Here is a 27,204-nt window from a genome sequence, read left to right on the forward strand (position 1 = left end):
AGGTCACATGTGAGAGCGACCCCTGATATTAAGTGCTCTTATAAATACAAAAACTCGTCAATATCAAGAGAAGTAGGATCTTGAGCCTCTAGTTTGACATCAAAGGAAATGTCTTTTCCGCCTAGGAGATCGAATTCGTCCATCTTACTACCGATTGTCAATGAGGATCCATGTACAACAGAATCGACTGGTGCTGCGGACCAATTGGTTACGCGTGAGAATGAGGGCGCATGCAAGCACGCCCAGGCTGTTACTTCTATGCTATTAATCGACCCTACACTGCAACAGATCGGAAAAAATTCTCACGCATATTAAATAACAAAAAACGACCGCCTGGCCATCAAGGGTTATTTAATATACGTCTTTCCATGATCTGCTGCAGGAGCCAGCGGTAGCTGGAAATGGTGCGACAAGCAGAGAACAATCAGGGGTTTTTGCTGGCCACTCAAGCCATGACTAACCGTGGAGACAAAATCGCTGCTGGATTTTGCGCCATAGTATCGAAAGCTGAGGTAGCTGAATCCATCATTGACACTTCGTTGTGTTGCATGGACATGTCCGGTGTGCTAGGCATGGATCCGGAGGTGGTTGAACCCGAGTAAGACTCGGCAAGATCCACTGATTCACTCATCTTCAACTGTAAATCAATAGGGGAGTTCACGGGGAGTTAATGGAAACCGGCAGGAGGTAGTTGAAATATCCTGCTGGGGAGGCGGTCAAGAGGTTCAGAGGCGACTCCTCGACTTTGAGGAGGGAGCTCTTGGAATCCTCTGGGCCGCTTCGGCGGGACCATCCGTTTCTTCTTTTTTCACCTGGATGTCGGGTGTGTCCTCGACGGAGAAATCACCATGGTGATCCATGTCGTCGCAATCGCGGTCGTCGTCACCGAACAGAACAGAGCCCATTTTGGAAGGTTTTGAGGCAGGAGTGACCAGCGACATGTTGGCGTGGATTTGGTTCTTCAACGACGTCAAGTCTTGAAGGGCGGGCAAGTTGAGACCATCAATCTTGTCTTGTGAAACGAGGTTTGCCACAGAGGCGTAGTTATCGGACAAGGTGGCGAGGTTCGATTCCAACAGTAAGACGTAAGACTCCAAGTACTCGACGTGCTTCCGCTTCTTCTCCCTGGAGGCGTGGGCGGCCCTTCTATTTCTGAGGATCCGCTCCACCCGGCGTTGTTCCTTCTCCTCTTGGGTTCTGGCTCTCTTGCGTGGGGGCAAGGACGACTTAAAGTTAGGGTCCACGGCGACAGTCATGGTGTTCGACAAACGTAGGTAGAAAAGTGGTAAAGAAGTAGCAGATGCTGAGGAATTGAAAAGAGGGTTTGACCTGATCAGAAAAATTGTTCCATGCGGGCGGGAGGCAAGGTATATATAGCACTCCTCAAAGGCCGAATCGGGCACTGCATGTGCGGTGGGTCGACGAGGAAATTAAAATAGAGGCGGAGGTGCAGGCTCCGAATCCAGACCCTGCCACACTGCAGAGGCGAAGCGAAGCTATTGGGCAAGAAATTAAATTTTAAACTTTGTTTACAGAATTATTTCTTGCGGTAGTTTTGATAGGGTAGGTTGAATTTGGTAGAGCCTGTTATCGAAAAGGGTTGTGCAAGGGGGTGGCGCCAAGCAGAATTCTCGTTTCGTCACCGTGGGAGGGGGAACCAGGATTGCGGTCTCGAAAACTTCCAAAGAGGCTCAGAATGCAAGTGAGTCGCGAATGAAAACAGGAGGCAGTTCAGTGGCTACAGGAGTTGAAACAATTTTAGACAAGGCATTGCTGCAAAAAAAAAAAATTCATGACGTTCAAATTTGGAACGTTTGAAGATGTTTTGTTTCGGATTAAGAGGCACCCGTCCTGGCACAATTAATTTTTTGCTCACCGCGCCACGGCTTAACCGCCTTATCATTCCACGCCCTTCTTGCGCCGATCCATCACCCTATGCAACAGGCCGTTTGTTGCGACTGCAATTGTTCAAGAAGGGATTGCTCATGAACTTTTTTTTTTTTTTTTTTTTTTTTTTTTTTTGGCAGTTCCGTTCCACCTTTGTTTCCTTTCTTCTACTTCTACATCCAATTACTGTCCTAGATTGTTTCGGCACCCCACGGCTCGTCCATGCCCAGCGGTAGTTTGAGTCTTCTCCTATTCTCCTAACCTTCACGCGGCGTCGTTGTGTTACGGTGCTATTCTTGAGCTAGACACTGAGCACAATGTCCAGGTTGGAATTCGACAATGATGAAAGATCTCGATTTGGACTATCCTTGCCAAGGTGGCCATTGTGCGGCGCCCGTTCGGTGGAGTGGTTGTGATGGTGATTGGCTTCATTGTCGGTTAGGCTGGAGAGTGAAAAATTTCTTGTCGGCCTGCGGCGGCGCCGGTAAGTGGACTCTAGGTTTCAGCCAATTGTGTCACTCTGTAATTAGTGTCAAAGACGCATGAGCAACGCCGGTCGACGTCCCAGTGGTGAAATTATCTTTTCCATCTTGGACTAGCCGCTTTTCTGGGCATCGCATAGGAGCCCTTACAGTCCATCATCCATTTGTGCTCCGACTGGTTTATTTTATTTTACTGGCTGCCGGGTGCAAGAGCCAATTACGAAAAACACTCCACTTCCCACTTTCTTCAAATAATGGAAATTTTTTATTCTGTTCAATTCTGAAACAACGAGGATAAAAGATGCCGCACGCTGGAGATGCCCGCGCCCAAGATGCATGCTTTATAGCGAAGTTCGGTTAGCCCTTCGGCCCGTGGACCTTTTCCTCAAACAGCCCACATTTACAGAATTTTTTTTTTTTTTTTTTTTTTTTTTTTTTTTTTTTTTTTTTTTGCTATCAATTTTCGCCCTCTCACCTCTACCCCAGGTCCTCTGAAAACCACTGGAGTCAAATCACGTGCGGAACACCAGCTGACTCCATCTCCATCTTCTTCTCTCGAGGTCTGATCTCCACCCAAGCCATGAAGTCAGTTCTTTCCGTTCAGTCCCACGTTGTCCACGGCTACGTTGGTGGTAGAGCTGCAACTTTTCCCTTGCAATACCTCGGCTGGGATGTCGACAATATCAACACTGTCAACTTTTCCAACCACACCGGGTATGGTTTCGTGAGAGGATCAGCAGTCAGTTCAAGCGATATGTCTGCTTTATTTCACGGTCTAGTGGATATCAAATGCAAGTATGATGCGATAATCCTGGGCTATATACCATCTGCCGAGCTTATTGACATCTTGGCTGCAAATATCGTTCTGTTTAAGACGAATAACCCAGACTCAACCTACGTCTGTGACCCTGTCATGGGTGACCAAGGGCATCTCTATGTGGATGATGCATGTGTTGAGGCCTACAGGAGACTCTTACGGGAGGGTAATGTTGATGTCATAACGCCCAACCAGTTTGAGTTGGAGCTTCTCAGCGGATCTAAAATATCTAATGAGGTTGAACTCAGGCAGGCCGCAGAACAGCTTCATGAAGGCTGCAACATCAAGCATATCGTGATCACAAGCTTGGCAGACGGTTTCTCGTTTGGAAACAAGTGTGACCCAAACTCCATCTACTGCGCTGTATCCTCCAAAAGCCAATCTTCCATCGAGTACTATAGAATTCCAATGATCAAGTCTTACTTCACTGGAGTCGGCGATCTTTTCACTGCACTTCTTTTAGACAAATTCTACAACAACCCAGGAAACATCGGTCTAGCAGTCAACCAAGTGCTCACCATCATGGCAGAGGTGCTTAAGCTCACTCATAAATTAGGCACGGAAGAATTTTGCAGCTACAAGAAAATACCTCTTACAGAAGATTTAGAAGGTAAAATGAACGATGCTGATTCGATGCGTTTCTTCGAGCTTCGCATAATCCAAGCCAGGGAATTCTACAATTACGCCGGTGACGGTGCTTTCGATCAGATCGAAACCTAACGGTTATTGCCTTTTTCGCTCGCGCACTTTCAGCGGAATAGCGGCAGGAGTACCCCACCTCCTGCAGCCAACTCATCTCGAGCCTACTATAAGATAACGCATTGAGCCACAGCCTTTCTTCACAAATGTCCAAACCAAGTGTCCTTGTTGTTGGTTCAGGCGGTGTCGGTACAATTGCTGCACTCTCGCTCACATTGAACGAGAAATGTAACGTCACACTCGTCGTTCGCTCCGCTTTCGATAAGGCTTCTACAGAGGGCTTCACCATCAATTCGGTGACATATGGTAATCTTCAGAATTGGAAGCCCACCCACGTCAGCAAAAGCGTCGAAAGTGCTGTTGCCGAGAACGGTCCCTTTGATTATATCGTTGTTACCACCAAGAACATCCCTGACGGGCCTCTGCCATGTGAGCAAATCATTAGACCTGCTGTGGTGGACGGCGTGAATACTGTGGTGCTTATACAAAACGGCATCGGTATTGAAGAACCCATAATCAAGGCATATCCTAAAAACCCAGTTATTTCTGGTATCTCCTTGATTGGCTCAACCAACATCAATTGTACAGTGGAGAATCTGCACAAGGATACTTTGAAGTTGGGTCCTTTCCACAATCCTAACATTCTGGATGAGCTTACAATGGAGAAGGTTAGGGAATTTGCTCTGTTGTATCAAAATGCGAGCAAGGATGTCAATGAGGTTATCATAGAAGACAGCGCCTTGAGATCAAGGTGGGAAAAGTTGGTGTACAACATGGTGTTGAATACTACTTGCACTGTCGCAGGATTAGATGTCAACAGGTGTCAGATTGGTGAAGCAAACGAGAACATCTTTAGACCAGCCATGAATGAGGTATTGGCTATCGCCAAAAGCGAGGGCGTGGACCTCCCCGATCTGACCAGTGACTACTTCATTCATATAGGCGATGGCCTATTCTACTCCCCATCGATGTTGGTGGATTCTAGAAAGAAGCAACTCTTCGAGCTTGAGGTTATATTGGGTAATCCTTTGAGGACGGCTTCAAAGAATGGTGTATCTACACCAGTTCTTTCAACTCTTTACGGTTTGTTGAAGATGATTCAATTGAGAATTAAAGAGGAGATTGGTGTTGTTCAAATCAACGAAGCAGACTACAAAGGTGTCAACAGTGACGACTATCCCAAAACCTTTCAAGACTTGCAATCTAAGAAAACATAATTAGCACCAGGTAAACACTGGTGGTTTTGCATCTACCTTTTCTAATCTTTCAATGACAACGATCTTGGTGTTAGTCTCTTCCGAGTCTTCGCGATCGTAGCGTTCATCCCCTTCATAGGTCATATTATAGTCAAAACCAGACATCCGCATGGGTTCACTCTCGCTAAAAGCACTTTTAAGACTTCCTGCGTCCGACTTTGTTCTTTTAGGTGGCTCAAGAAGTGGAGTAGTTTCGTCATTTTTGCCATTCGATTGATGTTCTGCCGAAGTCACGTCATAAATGCTTGATTCTAGTGCGTTGCTCAAGATTCTGTTGTTGACATGGGTGGGTACATGCATTTCATCGTCCCAAATAAGTACTCGCTCTCTTCTTGTGAGTTCAAGAGGCCCAGCCTGTGGTATTCTCAAGACCTCGACAAGATTGAAGGCTTGTCCCTTTAAGACGGCAACCTGCTTTAGCCACATCCTCTCTTTGAAGTCTGCGTCCTGCTCAAAGATATTTCTAAGCTTGATAATGGTCTGCTCCCACCAATATGATGACGTCAAAAGGGCTAAATAATGCTGCCTAGTTTTGTTTGAAAAGGGTTGGCCAATGATGGTATATGGTAAAAACAACCATCCAAAAGGGAACGATCTCCAGCCATCAGGATGCTTCCACGGAAAAGCAAGTCCTGAGTCGATGGCACCTATCCTCAAATATGGATATACTTTCTTCAGAGTTCCGGTGCTTGAGAGCTCTCTCCATTCCAACTTGATCATCCAATTGTCAGCTCCTCTATCGGTGTTTCTCATAATGTAGTCAAGAATTACCAACTTTTCAAGTTGTTCCTGAAATTGCTGGATGACTTCTCTCGTCCAGCGGAATTGCAATGATAATCGATCGATAGGTTGATCAGCCTCAACCTCAAGGACCTTACTCACTGGTAATTTGTCGATATCTGTAGGCAAGGGATATAAGCTAAAAAATTGTTGGGCTTCGATGTACCCATTCAAAAACATCTGGAACGAGCCAATTTTGAACTTTGGCGGTTTGGAACGAATTCTTTCCCAGAATGTATAATAAAAAGCCTTTGATTTCAAAAATATAATGTCTGTGTGGGGTACAATGAACGAAAGAAGTTGCCTGTCGAGGACACACGCAGCTGCTTCACTGACATAGCCCAAGTTTGGAATCAAACAGGCCCGACCGAAGAAGCAGGGAAAGAACGTGCGATGTAGCCATTTCGACCACTTTGGAGATAGGGGCCCATAAGGCTCCTCATCTTTTGGCTTGAAGATCCCTCTTTTATAGATCTCGATTGTGTATTCTGAGTCGTTGTTTCCAGCTCTCTCGCGTTTGCCGAGCACAAAATAGCTCCCCAGTGAGCCCTGACTTATCCTCATGGGGCTCAAGTCTGTGTCGTATTCAACGTCATGAGTCATGGCTGATACTAACGCCTCGAAATCGGCAGCACTGATGTAATTTTCTGGAGGTTGGCTCGCATCTGCAACGTTCTCCTGCCGTAAGATGTTCATCAAGTGGTCATTGAAATCAGCCTCTGACTTTATCGGTGGTAAATAGTTCATAGGTCTAAAGACCGAGTATTCTATGCTGTAGGGCCCCTCAATTACCTTGCTCTTTTTCTTCTTTCGTTTAGTACTCGAAAACCACTTTTTCGGTGACAGAAGGTAACTCTTGGAAGGCCGCTTCGTCAATGTATTTTCTGAATTCCGCCTCGTCATATGTGGCGTCAACCAGCGTGCTCCACCCATATTAGGCATGCTTTGTGAAAGAACCTCGTCTGCATCATTGTGATGGTGTCCTTGAAACGGAATCGGCTCATGGTTGACTTCATTCGAGCCGACTGATTGCGTATCATACAAAACAGGGGCTCTATTTGGAGTCAATGGCCCATCGTCCGCTTCTTTGAGAGCATCAGCACCTGATCTAGGTAGCTGATTCTTGGTGCCTTTAGCACTGTGCATAATATAGGAAGTAGGAGGTACCTTACGATTACCGCGCATACTGATAAGGTAGTGGTTGGACCCACGCGATAATCACCGGTCTACCCCCGCACACATTGAACAAACTACATTAACATCTGGGTCAGAATAAATGGTAGGTATAATTAATAATATAAACCGAAGTACGAAGGGTAACGAAAGAAGTTTTGAAGTAGTCTTGATCCACAAGACTTAGAGCATAAGAACGCCGCCGAACAAGAACACTTGCAAGTACACCAACACCATGGACACGCTCTTAGAAGAAGCGCTCGAACCCTGGGTCACCTCTCTGCGCTGGTTGTTGTTTGAACCAGTCTGAGTGAAGAAGCCCAAAATAGCATCAAGGCCGCCGCCTGAACTCAGACTACCAGTGCTGGTTTCACCTGGACCCTCCTCCACAGTGACAGTCACCATGGATCTATAGCTTCTTGGGGAGGAGGTTGTGGCTGGTGCAGAAGATCTGCTGGAGGAGGAGGTTGTGGCTGGTGCAGAAGATCTGCTGGAGGAGGAGGTGGTGGTGGTCTCAGCACCGTAAGTCTCCATCCACCTGCTCAAGCTGTCGACAGAAGAGGTGGCGGATCTCTTTGGAGAGCCAGAGCTCTCGCTGGTCTTGCTAGTAGGTGAGTTTGTGGCAGAGCCAGTCTCACTAGCTGGAGAAGCAGAGAGCAACGAGAGAAGGGAGGCCACTTCAGCGGAAGACTCCAGCTCATTGAGGTTGTCGTCAGTCTGGTACGAGAACGAAGTGTCGTTGTTGGCGTGCGAAGTAGTTCTCGATGGAGCGCTAGTTGTTCTGGAATTAGGGCTCTTAGTCGTTGTGGCACTGGCATTTGAGAAGCCGCCAATTCCACCAAGACTGAAGCTAGCAGTTCTTGGAACAACAACGGTACCGGTGAAGAGAACTGGAGTGGAAACGGTGTGGGACTCGGAGAAGACGTACTTGTTCAACTCAGCGAAAGTACCGTCATCCTCGACACCACGGATAATCTCCATCACAGCATCAGCATACTTGCCCAAACCGCCGAGCTGAATGTTACCGGAAAGCAACATGCCGACGGCACCACTGATCAACTCTGGTCTGCTCAAGACTCCCTCAGTAAGAGAGGTGACATTAAGAGAAGCACCGTTGAGGCTGATAGCGCCAGTGTTCATCACATCAATGATGAGCTGAGCAGTCATGTTCTGGTAGCCCTCGTCAGCAAGGAAGTGTTTGACGGTGGTTGTGAGGAACTGAGTGTTGTTCAAGGCAGTAAGCACATCCTTTGCAACGTCAGCCACAAGAGTGGAGGACAAAGCAGTGGAGATGATGTTGCCAACGAAAGTCTCAAGACCGCTGGTCTCATCTCTCTTACTGTTGGAGTTTTTGCCAAAGAGGTCCTGAACCAACCACAAGAATGTGTTCTTCTGAGACTTCAACAATCTCGAGACAAGGTTTACAAGTTCTGGTCTGTAGTCCTTGTCAAGCAAGATTCCATCCAACAAGCTCTGGACAACACCAGAGTCTGCAACAGCACCCACAATAGCAGAAACATTAAGGTCGGACAAATCCAAAAGACCGCCTCCAAGCATTTCACCAATGCTGGAGAGGTTAGCACCGCCAATGAGACGGCCTGTGAGGTTTGCAATAAATTCAATGCGGTCTGGGTAGTAGGCCACTTGGTCCAACACAGCCCAGATCACGCCGGAGTCATTAACAACGTTCAAAAGACCTTCAATGGTCTGCTCGAAGCCACTAGTGTCTCTCTTGTCAATGAAGCTCGACAAAGCCTCGTAGTCATGAGGGTCGAATCTAGCTTCGATGGTATCTTCGAGGAAAGTCAAGTCAAACTCCTCTCCAACAGGCTGAGCGATTGGAGTCGCTAGCGTCACCGCCAGGAAGATGCAAAGGAGGGTGGAGACGAACGTAAACTTCATCTGGTTATGAGTAGATGCTATAAGGTGGTAAAGAAGACGGCGTCAGATTTCCAGGTAATATCTGTTGTGGGGCCCAGTAACTCTATATAAAAACAAGGCTAAGCAAGTCGGAAGTACAGAGCCCACCTGTTTGGGAAATTTCATGTTACACAGGAGGACGAACGAACGACAGTGTTGTGACTTGGTTGCAAAATTACTGCATTTGTTAATCGAGCACTGTAGGGAATTCTCATTCTTTCCCAAAGAGGAATTGATATTGATTTTTTCTGCAGTATACCTCCACACCACTTGCCTAATGCGGTAATGAGTCTGGTTAATTGTAATGCATGCCCTTCGTACACGCCAAAGGGCCGTGGGCGTTTGGGAATATTTCGTAACATGGAATCGGGTCATTTTACGAAGCTTGACTTTGAACGAATAAAATGATACCAAGCACTGCTCTATTATTGCCAGCTCTATTGTCTGAAGTATCTGCAGCCCCAGAAGCGCCACGCCTCGGCTATAGCATAATGTGCACAGTGCGCTCTCAAAGTGGCATCGTTCATGTGGGCAGTCCTGCCTAGCCGTGCGCACAATGTAAACATCTCCTCCCGAATCAAAGAAATGCAAGATGGCCAAATAAGGTAAAAAGAGATAATTTCAAGCGTTTTCCTCTGTGCAACAAATATATACCACCTTTCTGCTCATCACGTCCTTTTCTAAGTTTAGTCGCTACAACTTCTTCTTGGTCCAAGCCCGCAAACACCCTTTATCCATTCTTTTCCAAGACCCTTTCTGCGAGAATTGATCCCTTTGCTTTCGTTGGTGCCATAATATCATATCCCTGACCAGCGAACATGAGGTTGTTTAAATACGTTGCAGCCTTGCCCTTGATGGCATCCGCCGTTACGGCGTTGAAGCCGCTAGCCGATTTCGACGTTGAGCCGGAGATAGTCACAAGAGACGACTCTGAGCTTGAGGAGTTGAGTCCAGCTTTCTCCGAGTTGTACGAATACGCTCATGATTTCATGGACATCCTTAAACAACACAGTGATGGCAACCTTGAGAAGCGTGACACCTTGGAGGATGTCTTGACCGGTGTTCTTACTCAAGTCAAGGACAACCAGGTTGTGGAGGGCATTTTACTCGAAGTCGCCAGCTCCAAGCAGCAGATAGATAACTTGTCTAGAGCCGTCTACTCGCTCTTAGCCAACATGATGACCGGCAACTCGGCCCTCTCAGGCCTCAACATCACCTTGGACATGGACAGCATCTTGGCCGAGGTTATGGCCTCCGGTCTCATAACGTCTGTCGCTGATGACTTGCTTCTCAACGACCAAAACAGAGAGAACTTGACCTACCACGTTGGTGACCTCTTGACTCAGCGTCCTTTCATCGCTGAAATTCTCAACAAAGTTGGCCATGGCAGTGACCTTACTTTCGACATGATCTTCAGTACCTCAAGAAATTTCAAGAGTAAGGCGCCAGAGTTACAGGAGAACGCCACATTCTACTCCAAGCGTGCCGACCTTTTCTCAAAGCGTGCCGACAGCGAATATCTGGGCTCTCTTAACGCTTTTGTCAGCAATATTATTAACTCGGCTACCCTGGGTGGTCTCATTGACGAATCCCTTGGCTCTATCCTTGCGGCTGTGAAGAACAGTGGCCTTGTTACCCCCATTGTTTTGACCGCCGTCCAGAGGCCTGCTATGGATATGGTGGGGCGTATTTTGAATAATCTCTACGACTATGGCGTCTTCGACAGCATTCCCCTCAATGATTACTTTGAGGATGCCAAGAAATCACATGTTCTCGCAGACAGCACGCAAGATCTCTTGACCCACAAGAGATACTCCCCGCCAGTTGCAAAATTGTTCCAGCAGTTAGAGGACCAAGGTACTCTTGAAAATATCAGACGCAGCTTGTACGGCTAGATCAATTCGTAAGCGCCCTCCACTCAACGACCAACAAACGACTTTCAGTTCTTCAACGCCTGATACCACTTGCGGTGCTACGCCTACCATCAAACTACTGTATTTATGCTCAATTCGATAATTTCGTTAAACCTAGAAATGCAATATTTTTTTTTGTGAAGTCCGATACCCAACGTTATTTTTAAAAGTTCAAGCATGTCATAATGCCGTAACCGACGGAAATCGTGATGACATATGCTATAAGAGATGCGGGAACACCTCTAGTAATGAATGTGTTGACTGAGACGTAGCGTTGACCAACCTCATCAGTCATGCTAATGGCAGTGACGTTAGGGAAACCAGAAGTTGGCAATCCCATAGCTGCAGAAGCCATCAAAGCCGTGCCCATAATCAAAAGCGAAGGATGAGGCGTGGACATCGAGTCACCAACCTCCTTGACTAATGGTACGATAATGATAGTGGCCACTGTATGCGAAACAAAGGTGGCCACGACTAAAACCAAGATACCAAAAATTGCCATGACAACGAAGGCATCGAAGTCAGCGACCTTCTTTTGCAAAGCTTTGGCAACAGTAGCTAAGAGACCTGAACTTGTAACAGCAGAGCCCAATGCAAGACCTCCCATGGCCAATAAGATGATGGTCCAGGGGAAGTTATTGACATCATCAACTTTCAAAAGACCTGTACCAAAGAACAAGACAATTGGAACGACAGCAATGATACCAGAGGAGCCAAAAGTGTCTTCAATCTCACTCAAGACGCACCAAAGGAGAATAGTCGCAATACAAACAATGCTTATGTACCATTGCTTGGTGGTGAACCTTTCTTTGATAGGCTTGTATGCCTTCACCTTATTCTGAGAAATTTTGAAAGTCATGATCAACTCCATCCAAATTCCACCCATAGACAAGATGGAGACAGGAAGAGCGATGGCGAACCACTTACCCCAGCCAGGGTTTGGTTTCATGTACTCAATGGCGATCACATTCTGGGGCGAGGCGATTGGAGATGCCATACCGCCAAGGTTTGATGCCAACGCAATGCCCAAGACTAACGCCTGGGAAAGCGGGGAGGTTGTAGGAAGAGTCCTCAAAACAGGCTGAATCAAAGAATATGCTAAAACTGGAGCGGCGACGTTGGAGATCCACATGGACAAGAACAATGAGACACTCATAATAGCGAGGAGGATATTTCTTGGCTTAGTGCCCGCTAAAGCCAACATGTACGAGGAAACGATCTTCGCAATGTTATACTTGGATAAAGCCGCAGCCAAAGTGAAACCACCAAGCAAAATCATAAGGGTTGAGGACCACATTGCTGACAAAATTTCCTTCGAAGCGTCTGCAGCATCCATGGCATTACCATCGTCATCTTTCAATACTTTACATGTCACAACAAGCAAAGGTACTAAAAGGGAAGTCACCCATAATGGTAAGGCCTCAGAAGCCCACAACATAGCACAAGCAGCCAAGACAGCCAAACAACGAGCCTCCTCTTTATCGTTCATAGTCTTGACGGCCAACAAGACGATGAATACAGGGATAATGATAGCAAGTTTGATAATTTGAGTCGAAAAGAGAAATTCAGGAACCTTGACGTAATCGTACCTGGAAACTTTCCACCCAAAAGGTAAATTAATTTTTCTCCACCTCATCAGAAGCAAGGACTGGGAGTTAGCCTCGTCTCCCATCTTATTGTTTCTTGCGGCGCTCTCATCAAGATTCAAATTAAATTGCTTCTTCTCAATCGACAACAAGTCTTTCCAAACAGTGTTCCTCTCCCAAACAATGTGGTCCCTTAAGTAACTTCTAAGCTCGTCCTTTATTGGCTCCAAGTCCTCAGTGGCAGCCTGACTGACTGCTTTACCAGAAAGGAAAGCATAAACACGGACGACATGATCGATTCTGTATTCAAGAATCTCGGAGGTCTCTGGGAAGAATGTTCTTGAGTTGTGGGGTAAAAAGTTGGCAACAAAGTCCTCTTTCACTGAGTAGTTGCAGGTCTTGTCGAACTTTTTGCAAATTTTGGTAAAGCCGATTCTATTCAACTCAATGAACGATTTCAACTCGCTCAAAGTGATGAACATATGAATGGATCTCTGTTTCAAAGTGATTTGCTTTTGTTTTTTGATATCAAAATCGTGGTGGCCAAGCAAAGCAGAATTGGACTGGCGATCCTGCTCGTGGTCTTCGTCATCCTCGTCATCCTCATCTTCTTCTTCCATAAAATCAGCCTTCTCGAGGTCCTCATAGTCCAAGTGGTTGACAGTGTCAAATACTGATGCATTACTCAAGGTTCTCTCTAAAGTGGACTTGATGTGGATGTTACGATGTTCATTTTCATCGTAACCATCGTTGCCATAGGCAGCAGTGAAGAGGTAAGCCTCAATATGCTGTCTGTTAGCCTCTAAATCCTTGATGAGGTTGTCGTACTGTTTGTAAACCTCAACCTCTTTAGGCTTGAAGAACTTGTCGATCTTGGTCACCTCGTCGACCAAATGCTTGGCAAAAACCGGGAGAGGGTCTGAGGACTCCGATGAAATTGTCTCGGCTGCAGCTGTCATCGTATCCAAGTCGATGGAGCCGCGGTAGGTGGACTCATCGTTGTCGAACGAATAAGTCACCTGGATGTCGTTGACATCGTCTTTTTCCACGGCGGCTTCACCCTTTTCTAATTCGTTGTGCGGGGCCTCTGGGCTTGGTGTTTTCGCAGACGAACCAGTCTTTCTTTGTTTGAACTTATCCATAAATTTGGCCGCAGCAGACTTTTCATCCTCCTCCGAAGCCTGGGCCAAGGCCTCTCGACGGTCAGCGATGGCCTGGTTTCTCCGGGCGATTCTCACCAATTCAGTGATAGTAGCATTGTTCACTGCCAAGGAACCATCTTGAGGCTGGCCATTCTCCAACTGGTTTTGCTGGGCGACGTAGATCACCTTCTTGAGACCAGAATAATTAAGATAGTGGTCCTGCCATTCTGGAACAGCGTTGAACTTAAGCGAGTGGGAAAACTTCATCTAATTTTCTTGAGTCCAGGGCTTTAGGCACTAAGCTTGTAAAGAAAAGTCTTGGAAGTCTTGGAAAGGCAGTAGGTCACACGAGAAAATCTGTCAGGAGATGCAAGGGAAAAAAGGAAAATTGTTAGCCAAGGAAAATTCTGTCAGAAGCAGGAAAGAGCTCGTGTGACTGGTTGCTGCAACAGGCTTTGTGTGGTGCTGCCCCGACCTAATTTTCTTTTTTAATTACATCCTGTCGGATCTATTAAGAACCGCGCCCCACGTGGGTGCTGGCGCTCAGATAAGCCTGAATAGAGCACAAAAAAAAAATTCAACTCTTCATCGCAAGATGCACCGGCATTCGGCCATTGCCTCGTTTGCCGCGTGGTTGTGCAGACGCAGATGAACCCATATTTAACCGCTTATGCCAAGGCAGATCAACCAAAAAAATACGAGTGAAAATGTGGTGAAGAGAGCCTTTTCATCTAATTAAGTGTCATTTCGTTGCACTGTTTTTGTCTTCCGAAATAAAAGGCATTGCTGACTTTCCTGATTCGAAGCTCCGGTAAAGTCAGGTCGTAGGCTCACTCGAACTACCTATTTCAACCACATTGCCAGCATAAAATACATTCGCTGACCCTTGACAATTCAACTTTCTTCTTTCGTGTCCAAAAACTGAAGTTTCCTTTTTTTGGAGTAGTATAATCTTCTTGACTTATATATCCAGCTCACCCCAAATGGCTGCCTCAATTCTCATCAATGTCAGTTCAGCTTAGCTTGTCTCTTGACAAGAACAAGGTCTATCGTCACTATGATATCGTGCCTCTTGTAATGGAGCTAGAAGTAAGGGAAAAGCTTTTGCTACGCAACTTGTATCTTGTGTTTGAAGGTACCTGTACCGTCACGGCTCCCTCAGACGACAAGCTGATTATGCCTCGGAAAGAAATCAAAACTTTTGATAAAATCACTTCCTTGAGAGAATTCGAAAATACTTTTGTTGTTCGTCGCCAGGCAATCATATCGAGAAATAAAACTTTCAGGCCTGGAAACTACACCATTGAATACGACTTTCGACTCCCAGCTGCCGAAACCTACTGCAAAAAGCAAGACATCCTTCCAAGAAGTACCTGCCATATAAAAGAGAGAGATCTGGATTATCTTTTGCCTCCGACGTTTCGCTATGTTGGAGAAGATGGCGAGCGAGTCGACATCACTTACAGGCTTACTCCAGTAATTTCTAGTGTCCATGGAAATATCGACGGTGGCCTGGCTTATCTAAACTTTTTTGCATACCCTTGCACAATTCCTACATTCCTTATACCAACGTTTGATAGAAGCCATGACCAGATGTCCTTAGACTGTCACAATCAGAGTATCGTCCAGAGCCAGTGGCACTCGCCATTTCCAATATATACTCACTTTCAAACTATCGGTCTCGGCGTATATTTCTATCCTGATAATTGCGTTGATATAGGAAGGCTCTCCACAAATAGGGTGTTGGTATCTGGGAAACAACTCTCTCGATTCGTTAACTATACATTAATGATGTCCGTCCCAAAAATTGACCCGGAACTACAGAACATTACCAGCATAACAAAGAAGCCTGATAGTATTTTGGTGACCATTCAAGAATTGAAGATATCGTTGCTCAGGGTGCTTCGATTTACTACGAAAACCCGCATGATTTGTGAGGGTAGTATTGAGACCATGCAAACTAACAATAAGGAATTTTGTGTCTCTAAGACAGTGAAGGAGTTGACCAGTATTACTGATGGAAGAAGTTTGCTCTTACAAGGGAAACGCGTTGGGAAAGGTAACATATCGTCTGGTGAAATCAAGTACGTAGCGGAACTTCCCTCGGAATGGCTTGACGGCGTCATTCCTGAGGTAGATCCTGCTTTCTGTACCTCGAAGGTATCATTGGAGTACTACTTGGTCACTGATTTCAAGTGTATGACTCTAAGTGGTCTGCAACCGATTCACCTCAAACTCGATACTCTTGTTCTTGTAGGTCGGCAGAATAATCAGTATCGGTTGTAAAGTGATGCAATCTCAATTAAACTCACAAATTACATATAAAATCGTAATTTTTTGACAACTCTCGAATTAAACAACTGGTGGTCTGCGCACAAAACGTAATCCACATTTACAACTTTTGCTCACTCTCGCTCATATTATGAACTATTAGGACTAGGAAAACAGCGAACAATTGTCACATTTCCATAATTAAAAAATTAAAATGATGCTCTTTGAAGTTTTGACTCGCGACCGTTTTTTATGTCTCACAACCATGTACGGCGCTGTCAACTGGCATTCAAGCTTCTTGACATCGAAATATGCACAGACGCTTACTCGCATCTTCGCTTCGTCGCTGCATTGACGTCCACGTGACTCATCCACGATCTCCCGATATGTGGCTGCTCTGCAGCCTTCACCCACACTACTGAGACTGTTCTACAGATAACCATATGGGCTGTTTTAACAACGGCAACATCCATGAGGGCGAATTTGTCCTGATCCCCATGCGGACGCCGCTACCTATAAACTCCACAGCAAATTCAACTCCGCTGATCACCACACCCAAGAGGCACCAGCTGCCGCGGCAGATTCGACTGGAACACAAGGAAACTTGCACGAACCCCCAGGACTGCAGCTTTGCTCTTCCTGATAGCCTGAACGAAGAGGACGCTTCCGAGGGAACCCTTCCCCTTATCCACAAATGGACTCATACGCATTCTATTCTTTGTGTCATACCGGCACCCAGCAAAGAGTTGATCTTCTGCGGAACACAAGATTCTAATATCTTGGTGTTCGACTTGAAGAGCTACAGCATCAAACACGTCATAAATTGTGGCAGGAACCATTTTGCCACCTCAGTTCTTTGCCTCACTATTAGCCCGGATGAACGATTCTTGTTCAGCGCAGGCTCAGACTCATTGGTGAAAGTGTGGGATCTTTCACCTTTCGATGACCCTGACGCTACTGACTACACAATTTCATGCACTCATATCATCTATTCGTGTATGGATATAGGTGATATTTTTTCCATTTACTGGTCCGAGAAACTTTCTGCATTGTTCATTGGTTCCCAGAATGCTTCGATTCTGTGGTGCCGCCTAGCATTGGACCGTGACTCAAGTTCCACCCACACAACTTCCATCGAGCGTCTCCCTCATTTCAGGTACGACAAGTTCTTTGATTCAAAAGGTCCTGGTGGGTCAATGAATAAAATCCAGTCCGCTCACCAAATGCTCAAGAAGAGCTCCAGTTCGGAGTTTGGACCATGCCTAGTGGAGATTCAAAATTCTGATATCATTCGCTTCGCACACAATGGCTATGTCTACTGTTTGGATTCCTTGACAGAGCTTAACGCTGCAGCCTTCTGTGACCTCTACACCTCACTGTATAACGGCTTCTTAGCAAGTTGTGGTGGTGATGGTGTTATAAAGCTTTGGGCCTTACATCTGGGAGAGAAGGCTCAATCAAACTTTCTCTTATTAGTAAGCTCGAAAACGACGAAGCCATCTTGTCAATGCACATTATTGACTCGACAATTTGTGTTGGGTTAAGTGATTCAACGATCAACGCTTGGGACTTGACAACATCTCAGCTCACACGTTCCTTTAAGTTCATCTCAACAAGTGCAAGAACAGATGAAGTTCTCTCGTTGTGTATCCACAACGGTTGCATCTACAAAGCCACAAATATGGGAGGGCTTTGCAAGTTCCCGCTCAAAAGTGACATCCATAGCGATGGACCCGATGGAGATGACGAATCTAAGTCACATCCTGTGAGAAGCGCAGTGAATTTTAATAATTTGCCTCACGAGGAGTTTTCAAATTTAGAGGAGGGCTCTGTCTTCACTGTTCAGGCTTTCAAATTCAGGAACTCGACATATCTTCTTTCGGGCGGTGGTGGCTCCCTATGTCTTTGGAATATCACTGATGTAGGAGAAAAATCGACCGTCTCATCAAGCGAAGCAAGTGGTCTTCTCAATTTTACAAGTGGTATTGAAACCTCCAACGAGCACTTGCTCGAATCCTTGAGAAAGATTATATCGTACAAGACCATTTCGAAGTACCCAAGCACCTATCTTGAAGATTCCAGAAGATGCGCTCAGTTTTTGAATAAGCTTTTGCGTTTGCTTGGGGCATCTGAGTCCAAATTGTTACCTGTTCCTAATTGCAATCCTGTCGTCATGGGTCGGTTCCTGCGAAACGACAAATCGACTCTCCACACAGAGCGAAAAACTCTTTTGTGGTATGGGCATTATGATGTCGTGGAAGCGACTGCCGACAAAGAGTGCTGGTCCACCGATCCATTTCAACTAGTTGCAAAGGATGGAAACCTTTACGCGAGGGGTGTATCAGACAACAAAGGGCCTACGTTAGCTGCATTTTATGCTGTACTGGATCTACACAAGAAAGGCGAACTTCCAATAGATGTGGTATTTGTCATTGAAGGTGAAGAGGAGTGTGGTTCGATTGGGTTTCAGAAGGTCATCAACGAGAATAAGGTCTACATAGGCGTTGTTGACTACATCCTTTTATCAAACTCTTATTGGCTTGAAGACGAGGTCCCATGCCTCAATTATGGATTGAGAGGAGTATTGAATGCATCTCTTAGTGTGACATCGGAGAAACCTGATAGACATTCGGGAGTGGATGGAGGAGTGTCAAAAGAACCAACCATGGACTTAATTCAAATTTTGGGTCAACTCATCTGTCCAAATCTGAATAAGATACAAATTCCTGGGTTTTACGATGATGTTTTACCAATCGATGAGACAGAGTTGCAGCTTTACCAAAAAATTAAGGACGTATCAAGATCCCAAAATCTATCCAACGCCGATCTTGACACACTTCTTGCTAAGTGGAGAAATCCATCCTTGACAATTCATAGACTTGATGTATCCGGGCCGAAGAACAATACCGTCATATCAAAGAGGGCCCAAGCCTCGGTGTCGATCAGAGTCGTTCCTAATCAAGATCTACACAAAATAAAGGAAGTATTCACCTCCTACATGCGGAAATGTTTTGATGCTTTGAAGACGGAAAATGAACTCAAAATCGATATTTTCCACGAGGCTGAACCATGGTTGGGCAACCCGAATAATCTAGTTTTCAAGATACTTCACCAGAACATAAAGAAAAATTGGGGACCCACATATCCGGACCCATTGTTCATAAGAGAAGGTGGATCCATTCCGTCGATTCGTTTCTTGGAGAAGACTTTCAATGCACCCGCCGCACAGATCCCATGCGGACAAGCTAGCGATAACGCCCACCTTAAAGACGAAAAACTTAGAATTATAAATCTCTTCAAGTTGAGAAGTATTCTTGCTGACTCATTTAGAGATTTGGGTCATCAACAGCAAACAAAATAGCATTTCAAATAAATGATAAATTAGATATTATATGGGGGTATATATGCAATTAATTGACTGCGACACGGCATTCATACCGCTTCCGCAACACGCTTTTCAGCGTCATTTTCGGTTCTGTTGTGTTGATTGTAAGGTGACGATCCTATGTCCTGATTGTCATCGCTTCCAGAAGAGGGCTCGATCTTCTCCGGCTCCTTTGAGGTACCCTCGTTCGCGACTTTCTCTTGATTGGCCTTTTTCTCCTCTGCGAGTCTCTTGAAGTGAGCCGCATAGCCATATTTCGACTTTTGTCTGATAGTGGAGCCCCATTTGTGGAAAGCAAATGGAATAGGGATCATTGCGACTGCGATGAACGCAAAAAGAGAAGTAGCCCAGTCGACATGTAACTTCTCGTACATCTGGAAGATGAATAATGGGAAAACCGAGGCCAAAACGTAACGCAACAAGTTATTGGCGGCTAACGCTGAAGCCACGTATTGTGGAGGGAAGGTCATCGAGTAATAAAGCACGATACCAAAGAACACCCAGATTAAGCCGAAACCGAATGGAACACCTGCGAGAGCAGGAGCAATCCAGTGAACGTCCGATCTTGCAGTCCATGCCAACCAAAACAATGCGATCGGCAAGAACACAGAACCAACCTCGGCAACTAGCAATCTCGTTTCGGGGGCGTCCCACACAGGGTTACCTTCTTCGTTAAACTTGCCTCTCGTTCCGTCCGGATTTTTGGGGAAGAATTTAAGATGATCTAAAACGACGTAGCCGGCAACACCACCGACCAAGCCAACACCAACGCCAATAAATGGTAAACCAGAAACACCCGTACCCATACCGTAGACTCCTTTAAAAATAATTGGAAATGCTTCGAAGAAACCAAACAAAACAGCAAAAACGAAAGCAATGTAAATCGAGGTTAAGCAGACAATTGGCTCAACGACTAACATCTCGGCTGGAGTGAAAAGGAAGACTTTCAAAGCGAACTTAACGAAGTCCATATTAATCTTGGGAATATCCAACTTTATCCCTCTTTTGATAGCTCTCTTCTTGAGAATAGTAAACTTCTGGGTTTCTGGGCAGAGTGTAATAAGGGGAAGAATGGCACCAGAAAACATCAAGGACACCCACTGTGTCCATTGCCAACCCTTGTGCTCAGCAGCAAAGCCACCGACAATTGGACCCACGACGGGACCCAAAAAGGCTGCCACACAGAAGAAGGCCATTGCAATCGATTGCTGAGCAGGAGAATTTCCCCACAAGTCAGAAATGCTTCCACCTGCAATTGCCATTGGCGGAGAGCCGAAGTAGCCAGCAAAGAATCTCAAGACAAGAATAGTTCTGATGTTTGGAGCTAAACCCACACCCATAGTGAAGAGCATGAAAATGGCCAAAGAGGAAATGTAGATGTAACGACGACCAATGACCTCCGAGATGGGAGAAGCGATAACAGGGCCAAACGCTAAGCCTAGCAAGTAAAATGTCAAACCAGCAATACCAAGAGTCTGACTGATGTTCATCCTAATTTGCAATTCTGGCACGGAAGCAACGTAAAGGGATGAGCCCAATGACACACAAAGACAGTCGCATGCAACTGTCAAGGTTATAAACCATTTCTTCCATGTTGGCCAATTTTGGGGGTTGGCCTTATCGTCAGGGCCATCCCAGTCTAAACTTCTAGGATCCACAAGTTTAGTCATGGACTGATGCGAGACTTCTCTCTCTAAGTTGGAAAGTGTGTCTGATGTGGTTGCAATTCGGTTAAGCTCGTTCTCAGTCATGTTCAGATAGTCAGGAAAGTCGTTGGTGTGGACTTGGAACGGCTTGACGTGGTCATCTTCCTCCTCATCAACATCAGTTCCCTGTGCAGTGGAGGGTCTGTGCTCGTGATTGTGACTGTCGTTAACAATGGCCTCAGAATAGCGGTCGAAATTGTCATCAGGGGTCTGTGGTTCATACAGAACATCGTCGTTTGTGAATTCCGAAGCAGTTTCATAATTGGAGGATGCCAGGCGGTGCAATGAGGAGGCTGATTCACCTCTTTGTAGACCACTCAGCTGGGCAGCCGCTCTCAAGGCCTCCTCTTCAGATTTGGAAGTGCCAAAGAATGCCATGGTATGGATTGTTGTGACAAAATCTGGGCGCTATTAAGCCAAGGGCGCAAGCGCAAATATATAGTGCCGGGATAGAAGAGACTCAGAGGCACGGGGAGCACAAAAAAAAAAAAAGAATGGGTTCCTGCAATAATCCACAATAAGCCTAGTGAAGGCTTTCGCTGGCTATGAAGCGCGGCTATTCTTGACCGCACCGTAGCGATAAAAATTTTGGCTTGCGATTCTGCCAGCAGCGAGGTGAAACGCCACATGAAAGCGAACAAAAGACACTATGTGCCGGCTCGAAGCCGCAGCATCTTTGTGCTAACCATGCCTTTAGATAAGATGACTCGGACTTAAGACATTGTCGGTACAGAGACCGACTTGCCAAGCAGACCCAAGCCTTGCCTGCAGCAGGCCCCGCTAGAATAACACTGACCATTCATAGAGACGGTGAACTGTGGGTCATGCCACGAGACCCTACAGCAGGAAGCTCACAAATGACGGCTTACTGATGACAGCAAAAGGTAGCAATGGATCTTCCCGTTAATTTTCCGTGATGCATTGCAAGCAGGCCATCGGCTCCGGAGAGGTTGCCTGGCGGCAAAAGGTTCGGAAAAATTGTACTTACCGCGCGGCGCTCGTAAACATCCTCGGCTCATCCCCAGTACGTCCGAGCCCGCACATAGCCAAAACCAAAGTTGTATACATAAACAAGCAATACCGCGCCAGCAAACACAGCTAGGGCTTTGAAGCTTAATGGCTCCACCAATGAAGTGAATACCATACCAATAGTCTGTGCGCCAAGGGAGCTGACATTGCCCCTCGAGTTGGATCCTGACGCATGCATTGCTCCCAATAAGCGCACATTTGCTCTAGCGCAGGCACAATCTCGTCTGGTGAGCAGTGATTCTCGCGGTAGCTGCGCTCACACAGGGCGATCTCGACTAAGAGGTTGTTTGCATGCCGCGATAACTTGTGCGTAACGTCTTTTTTAATGGCTGCAACTACACTCCACACTAGGTGTAAGGCGTATGCCAGCACAACCAGGTTCACTGCTAGTTGAAGATACAGCGAAAGCATGTAGGCACGCTCTTCTGCTGGTGTTGAGCTTTTGTCCCACGGTAGAGGCAAACGAGTGTCCTTGCCTTCTTCGATATTCTCGTCTTGGGCTTCTTCCAAGACCTTATGGCTCTGTGGTCGTATGCGAGGCTCAGGGCTTATCGACTCGCTCAGACCGTTGTAATAGTAGTGATGATGATGTATTTGCACAGGGAATGGCACAAATTGGCGCTGCGGTCCTGGTTCTTGTTGATGAAGTCGCTGGAACACGTCAGTACCACTAGTAAACGAGGATTGGTGGCGGGGGGTCTGATAAAACAGATTTTGGGGGGTTGGAGACCGCGAATGCTGCTCGATCTGCGTACTTTTCTGAATGTTTTTGTTATGCTGATTGATGGCGTATCTAGCGCCTAGATTCGTTGGACTGAGAAGCCTGACGAGCAGTCGCTCCAGCACCTCTCCTTCTTCGGAAAAAGAGTCCTCTAATGGTGAATGCAGTTCGTGTTTTGATTCTTCCGCTGTGGAAGATTTGATTGGCTCAGGCGTTGTTGGTTCGTTATCGTCAACCTCGTGAATGCTATCAATATCCATGGAATCCACGTCCATGGCGTCGTCCATATCAACATCCTCCTGATACACGATTCCTTGTTCCTCCCGTAGTGAAAGCAGTACCAAAACCTTATCTAGATCCATGGTAAGGTGGTGAGGTCTGTGCGGTTCTCGATCTGTTGACTCCACATATTCGGGCATCGCGCACATCGCATAGTAAAAATCTCCAACACCAATATGGGCTCAAAAAGGAAGAGACAGGAGAAGAAGAAGGATTTCCAGAAGGCAAAGCTCAAAGTTGGTAAAACGGCGAAGAAGCCAGACAATTTCACAGATACCTCATTCACAGCAAAGTCTATCTCTTTGCCGAATCAGTCTGTCTCAAAGAAGAGCTCATCTGGACCAGTCGACTTGTCTCATCAAATTTCGTTGACGAAACATCATAGTTCCCAAACAAGAAAAGAGGTGCTTGGATTTATCGAAAACCATCTTCCGTCTAATCCATCGCTATACAAGCAGATTATCACTGCCACCATACCGCTCATCACAGACCTGAGTCCTGGTGTCAGACTGGCCCTCGTTTCTCTATTAAAAGCATGTGCAAATAAACAGAGTGGATTATTAGAGCTCCACATGCGGTCCATTGTGCTTTTCTTGAACTCGGCCATGACCCACATCCAACCAGATATCAGAGCATCTTCAACGTCCTTGCTCGAAATACTTGTTGACCTAGCACCCGAGCCTCTTGTCAAGGGATATTTTGTCAAGGTTTTGAAAAGCTACTATGCTTTATTGTCTTGGCCCTTGACGGGCGATCGTAAAGCAGTCTCGCTTGCAGTGAACAGTAATGGCTCTTTAGGTGGAGGCAAAAAGTCCAGGGCACAACACATCCGAATCCTACGCAAGTTTCTCAATGCAGCTCTCGATGAAGAGGCTGCCAAGAAGTCGGTGCTCTCCATTGACTGGTCCCAGGTTAACATGCCTCATCACACGACCCCCAATTTCATGATCCCCCAGATTCCACAGGCATTTTCCTCCTTCAAATTTTTTGTCGACGAGCTCCCGTCATCAACATCTAAAGTAGCATCTGAAAATACCAAGGAAGGTGAATTTTCGCTACGAGAAGCTGAGACCATGTCCACAGAAGATATTCATACAAGACAGAAAATTATGAAAGATGTTTTCCTCGATAGCATCTTGAAAAACCTCGCAAATGCCAGTAAAGAAGGAGGCGAAATCGGTATTGAGGCGAATGGCTGTATTGAAACAATCAATACCCTCAAGAACCCGACGGATGGTTCAGAAAATCAATAAATAGACTTCATAGAGCACCTACAGGGTTTTCGCAGCCAACCTGTACCAAGTAGCAGCAGTCGTCAGACTGCGAAATTTGAATCTTCAGACCCTATACCATGTTTAGAGCTCTTTTGCGGCCTAGTTACCTCGCAAGAGCCAGATTCGCTCCCAGACTTCCAGCAAGACAATTTCATGCATCTCCATTGAGTCTCAAAAAGAGACTCGGCAAGAAGACAGTCGAAGTGGAGGAAAATGATGCCGCCGTCAGTGCTTCAGACATCGATTTCAAGGAATTGGAAACCAAAATGCAAGCCGTCGTTGATAGGTTTGGTAAAGTTGCCAACGAAGCCAAGCTTGGAAAAAGCAATCCCCTGATCTTCGACAATCTTACCGTCAAAACCGCCGACGGTGATCTTCCGTTTACATCCACTGCTCAGACAGCGGTCAAAGGTCGTAACTTTATGATCACTGTGTTCGACCCTTCCAATACCAAAAATATCGTGAGCGCTATCTTGGCAGCTAACTTGAATATGACTCCAATCGCAGACCCTCAGAATAAGCAGCTGATCAAGGTGCCTTTACCTCCAGTGACTACCGACTCCAAGAAAGAGACTGTTAAGCACCTAAAAGAGTCGTTTGAGAAACTTCGTAACGGTCCAGGCGGACACAGCAAAAACGCACACACATTGGCATCAATTAGAGGTGATATCAAGAAAAGATTGTCCAAAAAAGTGAAGAAATCGGACGATGAGACCAAAGCGTGGAATGATTTTGAAAAGATCCACAGACAGTACTGTGACAAGCTCCAAGATGTGTTCAAGACGGCCGAAAAAGCCATCATGAAGTAATCACGCAATCCGTTATGTATATACCCTAAAACGTGATTCCTTTCCCAATGAAGTGCCTCTTTTTGTACTTTTCGACCCATTTGATGATTCGGAGACTCTGCTCTATAATGTCATGGGCTTGAACCGAGCCGCCGCAAAGGCAATAAAAATCGTAGACCTTGTTTGACAATAAGAATCCCGTGATCCATCCGTCTTTCCTCTGCCACCTCGTATACGTGAGCTTTTTGGCGGTCCCATCTCCCTGCTTCATAGTGGTGCTCTTGGTGTTGTGCAAAGTGGTATAGAAATAAAGAATCTGAAGAAAGCTGGCCAAATTGTCGAATTTGTCCTCTCCCGTAGTCGAAAAATTGATGTCATCCATAAGGTATTGATTCTCATCCTTGCGTCTGTAAATGAAGTGCTTGATAAAAGGACAATGTAATTCCTTTATAACTTTCGTAGTATCGCCCATTGAGATGAGCTCTGACCTTAATGCGCTTTTAAGATGCTTGTTATCCATTATCCTTTGTATGATGTACAGACCCACCTGCTTCAAATCGAAAAAGCTGTTCTTATTTGCTGCCAAAAGTATCAAAGACAAAGGTTCGTCGTATCCGTTGAGATTGAATCTCCTCACATAGACGTACAAGAACCCCGAGTTATTGAAGTTAGGCATGCACAACGGAATCCACAAGTCTGCTGAATCTTGGTGATCTGCGGGCCCGTAATGAAAGGATATGATGGCCAAAAGCATATTAATGTCCTCATTCAGAAGCTCATGCTGTGATGGGCGAACGTAATTTAAAAGTTTTTCTTTCACACTCACGAATCCAAAAAGGAGATCTGCTGCTAGTTGCCTCTTCGTCTCCGATATTGATGCTTTGCTGATGATGGATGTGGTGTCTGAGGCGGTCTCCTTGACGGTCAACTTTTTAGCAGAAAGCAATATGGAGCTTATCTTCGATCTCGTGGTATGAGTAGTCCTCACACATCTAAGTGCCGATCCCAACAAATGACTGATATAAAAGCTACTGTCAAGGTAGAAGTGGTCATTATCATGAACAGAAAAACCGTACGTCATTTTCATGCTCATTGAATCGAGAAAGGCGATATCCTGGTTGGATAAGATTTTTCGGAGGTCATAATTCATTCTTCTTTCGTAACTTCTCGATATAACTGGAGCTGATAAAACCGAGACGAGGTAAGTATGGATTGACTGTAATTGTCTTTCTAGGGTAGACTTCGAATGACCGCTGGAAAAACCAGTTTCATAGGCCACCTTCGATATCAATACGAGTATTAGGGGGCTCTTATTTTGTACAACAAGTCGAAAGCCGTTCTGGGTTATATGACTAAACTCAGTCTTCATATTTTCCTGATACGCTGAAACGATCGTAGTAATAAGTCCCATATAGCCCATAACAGTATCGTCAGAGCCATTGAGCGAGTAAATGGGCTTACCTGCTGAGGACAAGACAAAAAATTGCTTCAATTTGTGGTGAAAGACCTCAGACGAGTCCAGCTTGTCTGGGATGAATCTTGATTTGATAAAGTCCTCATCCATGTCACCTTCTGCGTCACAAACAATGTTTGACGGCTGAAGTGACGACGTCCCTAGGTTACGGGACTTACCACTATCGTGTGCCATGAGGTTCTGCAATAGCTCCGTTAAGTGGTTTGTTTCACTCTCCTCATTGTCACTCGAAGCAACCTCTTCGGTTTCACTTTGCAGATGCTCGAGGGTTTCCTCTTCAGCAATTGATGGCACACCCAGCCGAATAGGCCTCAACCCTGGGCTGGAAGATGGGGGTCCTTCGTTGTCTTCAATGGTAATCTCCGGCTGATCCATGTTTTCCAAAGTCACCGCAGTCGTCGGATTGGCCACCAGGGCACCAGGGGTCTGCGAGACTTGTGGAAGAAGGGCAATGGACGATTGCCTCAGTAACACAGGCTCATTGTGCACTGTTTGACGTTCTTCAGCATTGTCGCTCATGATGGTGCTTATCAAGCGCGACTGATGTTTCTATGTACTAAAGCATGCAGCCTTGTTGCGTACCACCTGGAGTAGTATTAATTAAGGATTACTGTTTCTCTAA

General features: G+C 45.9%; 13 protein-coding genes across 13 annotated transcripts; 6 read left to right on the forward strand and 7 right to left on the reverse strand. All coding sequences in view use genetic code 12, as the record gives it.

Annotated features, from left to right (window-relative positions):
• Window positions 1-445: 445 nt before the first annotated feature.
• HAC1 (transcription factor) lies at window positions 446-1,256 on the reverse strand (the record flags this gene model as incomplete). The annotated part of the gene is made up of 3 exons (XM_025478847.1): window positions 446-637; window positions 679-768; window positions 813-1,256. The coding sequence occupies 3 exons, from the start codon at window positions 1,254-1,256 to the stop codon at window positions 446-448; spliced, it is 726 nt and encodes a 241-aa protein (XP_025338320.1).
• Window positions 1,257-2,949: 1,693 nt separating this feature from the next.
• On the forward strand, window positions 2,950-3,906 carry BUD16 (putative pyridoxal kinase; the record flags this gene model as incomplete). The annotated part of the gene is made up of 1 exon (XM_025478848.1): window positions 2,950-3,906. One exon carries the CDS (start codon window positions 2,950-2,952, stop codon window positions 3,904-3,906), a length of 957 nt encoding a protein of 318 aa, XP_025338321.1.
• Window positions 3,907-4,031: 125 nt separating this feature from the next.
• On the forward strand, window positions 4,032-5,102 carry CXQ87_000267 (uncharacterized protein; the record flags this gene model as incomplete). The annotated part of the gene is made up of 1 exon (XM_025478849.1): window positions 4,032-5,102. One exon carries the CDS (start codon window positions 4,032-4,034, stop codon window positions 5,100-5,102), a length of 1,071 nt encoding a protein of 356 aa, XP_025338322.1.
• A 154-nt stretch (window positions 5,103-5,256) lies between these two features.
• On the reverse strand, window positions 5,257-7,067 carry CXQ87_000268 (1-phosphatidylinositol 4-kinase; the record flags this gene model as incomplete). Its single annotated transcript, XM_025478850.1, has 2 exons — window positions 5,257-5,261; window positions 5,285-7,067. The coding sequence occupies 2 exons, from the start codon at window positions 7,065-7,067 to the stop codon at window positions 5,257-5,259; spliced, it is 1,788 nt and encodes a 595-aa protein (XP_025338323.1).
• A 210-nt stretch (window positions 7,068-7,277) lies between these two features.
• PGA45 (Pga45p) lies at window positions 7,278-8,996 on the reverse strand (the record flags this gene model as incomplete). The annotated part of the gene is made up of 1 exon (XM_025478851.1): window positions 7,278-8,996. One exon carries the CDS (start codon window positions 8,994-8,996, stop codon window positions 7,278-7,280), a length of 1,719 nt encoding a protein of 572 aa, XP_025338324.1.
• Window positions 8,997-9,868: 872 nt separating this feature from the next.
• On the forward strand, window positions 9,869-10,909 carry CXQ87_000270 (uncharacterized protein; the record flags this gene model as incomplete). The annotated part of the gene is made up of 1 exon (XM_025478852.1): window positions 9,869-10,909. One exon carries the CDS (start codon window positions 9,869-9,871, stop codon window positions 10,907-10,909), a length of 1,041 nt encoding a protein of 346 aa, XP_025338325.1.
• A 181-nt stretch (window positions 10,910-11,090) lies between these two features.
• On the reverse strand, window positions 11,091-13,922 carry PHO87 (SPX domain-containing inorganic phosphate transporter; the record flags this gene model as incomplete). Its single annotated transcript, XM_025478853.1, has 1 exon — window positions 11,091-13,922. The coding sequence occupies one exon, from the start codon at window positions 13,920-13,922 to the stop codon at window positions 11,091-11,093; it is 2,832 nt and encodes a 943-aa protein (XP_025338326.1).
• A 738-nt stretch (window positions 13,923-14,660) lies between these two features.
• On the forward strand, window positions 14,661-19,287 carry CXQ87_000272 (glutamine amidotransferase subunit; the record flags this gene model as incomplete). The annotated part of the gene is made up of 3 exons (XM_025478854.1): window positions 14,661-15,024; window positions 16,350-17,304; window positions 17,373-19,287. 3 exons carry the CDS (start codon window positions 14,661-14,663, stop codon window positions 19,285-19,287), a joined length of 3,234 nt encoding a protein of 1,077 aa, XP_025338327.1.
• Window positions 19,288-19,358: 71 nt separating this feature from the next.
• On the reverse strand, window positions 19,359-21,395 carry TPO4 (Tpo4p; the record flags this gene model as incomplete). Its single annotated transcript, XM_025478855.1, has 1 exon — window positions 19,359-21,395. The coding sequence occupies one exon, from the start codon at window positions 21,393-21,395 to the stop codon at window positions 19,359-19,361; it is 2,037 nt and encodes a 678-aa protein (XP_025338328.1).
• Window positions 21,396-22,302: 907 nt separating this feature from the next.
• On the reverse strand, window positions 22,303-23,129 carry CXQ87_000274 (uncharacterized protein; the record flags this gene model as incomplete). The annotated part of the gene is made up of 2 exons (XM_025478856.1): window positions 22,303-22,316; window positions 22,388-23,129. The coding sequence occupies 2 exons, from the start codon at window positions 23,127-23,129 to the stop codon at window positions 22,303-22,305; spliced, it is 756 nt and encodes a 251-aa protein (XP_025338329.1).
• Window positions 23,130-23,222: 93 nt separating this feature from the next.
• On the forward strand, window positions 23,223-24,299 carry CXQ87_000275 (uncharacterized protein; the record flags this gene model as incomplete). Its single annotated transcript, XM_025478857.1, has 1 exon — window positions 23,223-24,299. One exon carries the CDS (start codon window positions 23,223-23,225, stop codon window positions 24,297-24,299), a length of 1,077 nt encoding a protein of 358 aa, XP_025338330.1.
• A 98-nt stretch (window positions 24,300-24,397) lies between these two features.
• Window positions 24,398-25,129, forward strand: CXQ87_000276 (uncharacterized protein; the record flags this gene model as incomplete). Its single annotated transcript, XM_025478858.1, has 1 exon — window positions 24,398-25,129. One exon carries the CDS (start codon window positions 24,398-24,400, stop codon window positions 25,127-25,129), a length of 732 nt encoding a protein of 243 aa, XP_025338331.1.
• A 25-nt stretch (window positions 25,130-25,154) lies between these two features.
• Window positions 25,155-27,101, reverse strand: CXQ87_000277 (uncharacterized protein; the record flags this gene model as incomplete). The annotated part of the gene is made up of 1 exon (XM_025478859.1): window positions 25,155-27,101. One exon carries the CDS (start codon window positions 27,099-27,101, stop codon window positions 25,155-25,157), a length of 1,947 nt encoding a protein of 648 aa, XP_025338332.1.
• Window positions 27,102-27,204: the final 103 nt, after the last annotated feature.

Source organism: Candidozyma duobushaemuli, assembly GCF_002926085.2.
Source record: "Candidozyma duobushaemuli strain B09383 chromosome Unknown A_B09383, whole genome shotgun sequence".
Taxonomy (NCBI): Eukaryota; Fungi; Ascomycota; class Pichiomycetes; order Serinales; family Metschnikowiaceae; genus Candidozyma; species Candidozyma duobushaemuli.